Source organism: Aegilops tauschii, chromosome 1, assembly GCF_002575655.3.
Source record: "Aegilops tauschii subsp. strangulata cultivar AL8/78 chromosome 1, Aet v6.0, whole genome shotgun sequence".
NCBI classification, from domain to species: Eukaryota; Viridiplantae; Streptophyta; class Magnoliopsida; order Poales; family Poaceae; genus Aegilops; species Aegilops tauschii.
In genome coordinates, this window is record NC_053035.3 from 204,642,178 (window position 1) to 204,649,910 (window position 7,733).

Below are 7,733 nucleotides of genomic sequence, written 5' to 3' on the forward strand. Positions count from 1 at the left end.
GTCAGGGCTCACGGTGAAAACCTTTTGTCTGTTCTCGGACTCGGCAGCGGCCTCGCGCCGTCACCCTCTTGGGGCCGTTGTCATTGAGCTCAGAGGTCTTTTGATCTTCTTTGTAAGAGGATCCTCCTGTTAAAGTGTATAGATGTAATGCGTATATGGTATCTTGTATAAACCGTATACGTGAGTAGATAATGATGCGTTGCATATTGTACCAGGTTGTTGGGTTGTTGTGAACGATCTCATAGATCTTGTATAGGATATGACTTGGAGATCAGTTCACCAACTACCTAACAACCAACCTTGTAATCCTTTGCCTATATATAACACGCAACGCGTCCCTGCAGATGCATACGCTTCACGCAATCCTATATGGTATTCAGAGCCATTCTCCTCTACAGCACATCTTCCTCGCGCCGCCATGTCGTCCTCAAGCTCCACCGCTGTCGCACCATCTGTCCTCATCCCCATTGCTGAAAAGCTCCACCGCTCCAACTTCAACGTCTGGCGTGCGCAGGCTCTCGCCACCATCCGTGGCGCCCAGCTGGTTGCCTACCTTGATCTAGAGAGGGAAATACCGGCGCCAACCCTCTCTGACAAGGATGGCAAGCCCACAGCTACGCCCAACCCGACGTACGAGATCGACAGGGCTCGAGACTCTCAGGTTTTGAGTTTCCTTTTTAATTCCATCTCACCTCCTGTGATGGTTCAGATCGCAAACTGCACCACGACGTCAGCAGCATGGACTGCAATCACCGTGATCTTCATCTCCCAGACGCAGGCAGCCATCGTCAATACGAGGATCGCCCTCTCCACCACCAAGAAGGGGAACTCCACCGTCGCCGAGTATCTTGGCCGCATGAAGGCCCTTGGCGATGAGATGGCTGCCATCGGCAAGCCACTCACCGAAGACGACATGGTGTCGTACATCCTTGCCGGGCTTGACTTTGATTACATATCATTTGTCTCCTCGGTCTACGCCAGAACAGTCCCCATCAAGACAAACGAGCTCTACTCCCAGCTGATCAGCTTTGAAAGCCGCCACGCCATGTTCGAGGGGAACTCTTCGTCGCACTCCTCCGCCAACGCTGCTTCACGTGGCGGCCGTGGTGGATTTCCTCGTGGCGGCGGCCGCGGCACGAACGGCGGAGGCCGTGGCCACGGTGGTGGCCGCGGCAATGGAGGCAATGGCGGCGGCCGTGGAAACGGCCACGGTGGTCGCGGCAATGGAGGTGGCGGCCGTGACGAGCTCCCGGAGGTCTTCTGTCAGATCTGTAAGAAGCCAAATCACACTGCTCTCGAGTGCTATCGTCGTTTTGACATCGCCTTCACCAAAGAAAAAAGTGCAAGCGCCGTTTCCAACTCCTCCTACGGTGTTGACACGAACTGGTACGTCGACACCGGCGCCACCAACCACATCACCGGCGAGCTGGACAAGCTCACCATGAGGGAGAGGTACAACGGCCACGACCAAGTGAACATGCCAAACGGGTCAAGTATGAAAATAACTCATATTGGTCAAGCATATGTTCGTACCCCTACTCGCAATCTTCATCTTAAAGATGTCCTTTATTCTCCTAAAGCCACTAAAAACCTTGTCTCTGCCCATCGTTTGTCACAAGATAATCAAGTGTTTCTTGAAACTCATCCTCGTTTCTTCTTTATCAAGGACAAGGCAATGAGGAACACCCTCCTCCAAGGCAGGTGTAGATCCGGTCTCTACCCCCTATCATCGGGTTCCTTAAGCCCGGGCAGGCAAGCTTTTGGCACCCCCAAGATATCTCCGTCAAGGTGGCATAATCGGCTAGGTCATCCATCTTCGCAAATCGTTCAGCATGTTCTTAGGCAAAACAAAATTTCCTTTTCTAGTCATGAGTTGAATAAAGAAGGGGTGTGTGATGCATGCCAAAAAGGCAAAAGTCACCAACTCCCTTATCCAATTTCTAGTAGCACTTCGAATGCTCCTTTAGAGCTCATTTTTTCCGATGTATGGGGGCCTGCCCGTGATTCTAGCAATAAAGAGAATTATTATGTGAGTTTCATAGATGATTACAACAAGTTTACTTGGATATATCTTCTCAAGCATAGATTTGAAGTGTTCAAATTTTTTCATGAATTCCAAGCACTTGTTGAGAGACTTTTTGATCGTAAAATCATCACCATGCAAACAGATTGGGGTGGTGAGTACGAACGATTAAACTCCTTTTTTCGCCAAATAGGCATCACACACCACGTCTCTTGCCCCCATGCTCACCAGCAAAATGGCTCAGCTGAAAGAAAGCACCGTCACATCGTTGAAGTTGGTCTTTCTCTTCTAGCTCATGCTTCTATGCCCCTAAAGTTTTGGGAGGAAGCATTCATTGCCGCCACATATTTGATCAACCGTACCCCTAGCAAGGTGATCAACCTAGAAACTCCTCTTGAAAAATTGTTCCATGAGAAACCAAACTATTATGCTCTTCGCATATTTGGGTGTGCATGCTGGCCTAATCTCCGTCCTTCAATGCCCGCAAACTTGAATTTCGATCTAAGCAGTGTGTGTTCCTAGGCTACAGCAACTTACACAAAGGGTTCAAATGTCTAGATGTCGCCGCTGGTCGTGTCTATATTTCCCGTGACGTCGTGTTTGATGAAACTGTTTTTCCTTTTGCTGCTCTTAATCCAAACGCCGCTGCACTCATCCGATCCGAAGTTCTTCTTCTCTCTGAGCAGTCCTCATCTACACCTCTAGATCAAGGGGACGAACATATAGCTAATGATCCTTCGAGTAATTTTCCTGACAATTCTGCTATAAATTTTGGAGGAGATTGTGTTTTGCACCATGATTTTATGCAGCAGAAAGAGACAAACACGGAACACGAGGATGATCCAGGGTCTGCGCCAGATTCGCCTGGCAGCGATCCCGGGGGTGATCCTCCCTCGCCTACCGCGCCAGGCAGTGGAGGCGCATCCGCCTCAGGGCCAGGCGGGCCATCGGTGCGCGGCCACGCGTCCACCTGTGACCCCGCGGGTGGCTCCACGACAAACAACGGGCCCAGCGGTGGGCCAGGCAGTGGGCCATCTGCACGTGACGGGCGGTCCCCTGCACGGTCTCCTGCGCCAGCGTCCGCCAATCATTCATCGGGGCCCAGGCGGTCTCCTGCGTCCAGCCAACCGGCGGCCCGACATCCGCAGCCGCGGGATCCGTGCGCGCCGCAGGCCAATCCCGCCAGCATCGACCTTGGATCGGGTGCACCTGGGTCGGATGTGATGGCTGATTCGCCGGGATCCTCTGTGGCACCGGCTTCTGCTGCTGTACCTGTGCCAACACAGCGAACAAGATCGCAACATGGAATTATAAAACCTAAGGTCCGTACAGATGGTACGGTCAGGTATGTCAACACTCGTTTTGGTGGTCTAGCTGTCATGGGTGAGCCAAACAGTCTAGGTGAGGCTTTTGAAAATAAGAATTGGAAAAATGCTATGGATGAGGAATACAATGCTCTTGTCAAAAATAGAACATGGCATCTAGTTCCTCCAAAGAGAGGTAGAAACATCATCGATTGCAAGTGGGTCTATCGAATTAAGAGAAAAGCTAGTGGAGAAATTGATAGATACAAGGCTAGACTAGTAGCAAAAGGTTTCAAACAACGATATGGCATTGACTATGAGGACACCTTTAGTCCTGTTGTTAAAGCAGCTACTGTCAGACTTGTTCTCTCTATTGCAGTATCAAACAGTTGGAGCCTTCGTCAATTGGATGTGCAGAATGCGTTTCTTCATGGCGTTCTAGAGGAGGAAGTCTACATGAAATAGCCACCTGGGTATGAGGTAAAAGGAAGGAATCATTATGTTTGTAAACTTGACAAGGCATTATATGGTCTAAAGCAAGCACCCAGAGCATGGTACTCTAGGTTAAGTGAAAAATTGCAAAAGCTTGGCTTTAAACCCTCAAAGGCCGACACGTCACTCTTCTTCTATAAGAAAGGCAAGGTAACCATTTTCATGTTGGTATATGTTGATGACATCATAGTAGCTAGTTCATCGCATGAAGCAACCAATGCATTGTTAGCAGATCTTAAGAAAGATTTTGCACTAAAGGATCTTGGTGACTTGCATTATTTCTTGGGAATAGAAGTAAAGAGAGTAACGGATGGTATAGTTCTGAGTCAGGAGAAATATGTGTCAGATATACTAAAGAGGTTAGGTATGATAAATTGTAAAGTTTCCAACATGCCTCTTTCAACTACAGAAAAGTTATCCAAGAAAGAAGGTGAACCCTTGGGAGCTGAAGAAGCTACAAATTACAGAAGTGTTGTAGGTGCTTTGCAATACTTAACCCTCACAAGACCTGACATATGTTTTCCTGTTAACAAGGTATGCCAGTTTTTGCATGCTCCTACTTTTCAGCATTGGACTGCAGTTAAAAGAATTCTCAGATATCTCAGAGGTACTATGAGTACAGGATTAAAATTCACAAAGTCAAACTTCAACTATGGTGAGTGCCTTCTCAGATGCAGACTGGGCAGGCTGTCCTGATGACAGAAGATCAACAGGAGGTTTTGCTGTTTTCTTTGGACCAAATCTTATTTCTTGGAGTGCACGCAAGCAGGCAACTGTGTCAAGGTCCAGTACTGAAGCTGAATATAAGGCCTTGGCAAATGCTACGGCTGAACTGATATGGATTCACGCGTTGCTTAATGAACTAGGCATAAAACATTCTTCAGTTGCACGGCTGTGGTGTGACAACATTGGTGCCACCTATTTATCAGCAAACCCAGTATTTCATGCAAGAACAAAGCATATTGAAGTTGACTATCATTTTGTTAGAGAAAGAGTAGCTAAAAGACTACTGGACATTCGATTCATCTCTACTAATGATCAGGTTGCAGATGGTTTCACCAAAGCCTTGTCGTGGCAGAAATTAGAAGATTTCAAGAACAATCTCAACTTGATAAAGTTGTGATTGAGGGGGCGTGTTAAAGTGTATAGATGTAATGCGTATACAGTATCTTGTATAAACCGTATACGTGAGTAGATAATGATGCGTTGCGTATTGTACCAGGTTGTTGGGTTGTTGTGAACGATCTCATAGATCTTGTATAGGATATGACTTGGAGATCAATTCACCAACTACCTAACAACCAACCTTGTAATGCTTTGCCTATATATAACACGCAACGCGTCCCTGCAGATGCATACGCTTCACACAATCCTATACCTCCCACTATATTGTATCGCTCAGCCGTGTACTTTGATTTGTTGCGTTAGGCTGGTCATAGTGGGGATTAACTTAGACTAGTGTTATATGCATGACACTAGTCTAAGTTACTACCTTCATAATGCAAAGTAATATGATAGTAGTGTCATAGATGGCTTCATTTATTAGCTTGTAGACTCATCTTGTCTTGAGAAGCGCTATGTTACAGTAACATATTATGTTACCATCTCACATTAAATACTTGCCACGTAAGCAAAAATTTCTTGGAGTGCGCTATGTTACTAGCTAAGTTACTCCCACTATGACCAGCCTTATATATAAAGCAGGGTGAAAGCCTGGTTCGAGAGAGAGAATTTTTTTTGTGGCAGTGACGAGAGAGGGAATTAACAAGGCGAGGTGGAGGTCTGTGGTTTAAATCAGGGAGTACTTGTACCAAAGCTCTCATATGAACCCACGAGAGATTCCTTAATAGTTAATCACGTGAGCAGCCGCTCAGCTCTCGTGCGTTTGTTTACTAGATCTAGCCAATGGTCTTCCAAGGTCCACATTCATGCATGTCAACCAAGAGATGGTAAGCAGCCGCAGCCCATAGATTACACACGCGAAGAGAACCATAAAGGTTTAGCACATTCATGCATGCAACCATGCACCACCATAATATACACAGAAACATAGCACTAAAGCGGTGGCTCTATTGGCCAGCTTTAGCGTGCAACGACCGAACATATATGTCAATGTTCCATGAAAGCAAAGAGAATATCACGTTTCACGCATGCTGGATGGTACGAGAATTGCCATATAATATTACCAGAAATGTCAGGTTTGCAATTGCCACATTGATAACATTACAATGGCGGCTCAACGATATGATCCGCAGATTCCATTCGAGCTAGATACAATGATTGGGTACATATATCAAGATGGATGCCGCCACCCAACACTTATTTTTCTCCACGTATATATAGATACAACAGTAACACGTACATATTGCCTTGTTTTGCCATGATATATGTAGTTCATTCATCACAGAAGTACGTATGCGTACTGTGCACGTCCGGCGTGTCTTTTGTTTAGGGCACGAAACAAAAGCGAGTATTTTGTAACTTGTAGCATATATGACATTGGTCCAGCGGTGGAAATTGCAACTAAATGCAAATATGTGAACGGTACTTGTGTTGTAATGCATGATGGATCACGTAATATGGCCCATATGGATGTGGTATGATCGTGTATAGTTTACGTATGTATTTGTGTAGGCCATTTCTTCTGCATGCATGCATATATACGTGCATGCAAGAGAATCTCTCTCATTTACCACCGTACTTGCTGTCGTCGAGAAGCTCGTCCAGGAGGCTGTCGTCGAGGTACTCGAGTTCGATCTTCTCTGTGCCCCCGCGACCGCTGCCCGTGCCGGCACCGGAGCGAGCCGGGGCGGACGAAGACGAGCCGGAGGGGCCCCCGGCCTCGCCGGGGAAGTTTAGCACGGCGGTGGCGCCCCTCTGGGCAAAAGCCGCGCGGTCGTACGCCCTCGCGGCCTCCTGGGCCGTGTCAAACGTGCCGAGCCAGACGCGGGCGCCGCCACGCTCGGGGTCACGGATCTCGGCAGCGAACTTGCCCCATGGCCGCGTACGCACGCCGCGGTACTTGGTCTTCTTGTCATCCTCCATTGCTCGATGAGAGAGAGCGAGCTAGGTAACGTGTGTTTAGTAAGCAGTGACAAGGTTAAGACCTGAATTTGCATGTGACTAGCTTTGGACAGCGAGCAGCTATTTATAGAAAGATCAGGCGGGCCGCCGGGCATGTACAGTGTACATACATATACGTACGTACTCCCTTCGTTTCTAAATATAAATCTTTTTAAAGATTTTATTAATATGGACTACGTACAGAGCAAAACAAGTCAATCTACACTCTAAACTACGTCTATATACATCATTATGTCGTTTATGTTGAAATCTCTAGAAAGATTTATATTTAGATACATGGGGATATAAGAGCATCTACAACCGCTAATCTTTTTAAATAATATTTTTTTTATTAATTTGCACAAATATTACGCTGAAAAAATAATTTTCAAAAGTAATACACCGTCGGCCCGCTGCAGGCCGATTGGACCTAGTCAGCCCACAGCAGGCCGACTGGGCATACTCGGCCAGTAGCAGGCCGACAGCTGGCCCGCCTGCCACTTGTCGCACGCGCAGTGGGCAGGCCACGTCGCGGGGTGGGGAGAGGGAGCTGTCGGCGCGGCGGTCACGGGGTGAGCCCCTGTCAGCCTACTGCGGGCCGATCGGCCAGCTGCGGGCTGACAGGGTGCGGCCCCACCTGCAGCACGCCCGGCTCCCTGCAGCTCGAGCATATCTGTTCGCTATCCCACTCGAGCATGTATGTTCTTCCTCTGTTCTTTCCTTCTCCCTTCTGTACACGAAAATGCCTTCAATTTCTACACCTAAATGAGCCAGTTTTTTGCGGATTTGGCACCGTGAATGGATTCAACTTAGTTAGGCAGCCAAAAAAGTCCTCGATCTACTGATGGGGT

The 7,733-nt window shown here is 47.6% G+C and overlaps 2 protein-coding genes and 1 non-coding gene across 3 annotated transcripts; 2 read left to right on the plus strand and 1 right to left on the minus strand.

Annotated features, from left to right (window-relative positions):
• The first annotated feature begins 418 nt into the window (after positions 1-418).
• On the plus strand, positions 419-3,792 carry LOC141027999 (uncharacterized). The gene is made up of 2 exons (XM_073505763.1): positions 419-1,493; positions 2,546-3,792. The coding sequence occupies exons 1-2, from the start codon at positions 419-421 to the stop codon at positions 3,790-3,792; spliced, it is 2,322 nt and encodes a 773-aa protein (XP_073361864.1).
• Positions 896-1,034, plus strand: LOC120973015 (small nucleolar RNA Z247). The gene has a single exon (XR_005767142.1). It is a non-coding gene; the product is annotated as a small nucleolar RNA Z247 (small nucleolar RNA).
• Positions 3,793-6,279: 2,487 nt separating the features above from the next.
• LOC109763375 (ethylene-responsive transcription factor ERF095-like) lies at positions 6,280-6,864 on the minus strand. The gene has a single exon (XM_020322218.2). The coding sequence runs from the start codon at positions 6,862-6,864 to the stop codon at positions 6,505-6,507; it is 360 nt and encodes a 119-aa protein (XP_020177807.1). The 3' UTR covers positions 6,280-6,504.
• Positions 6,865-7,733: the final 869 nt, after the last annotated feature.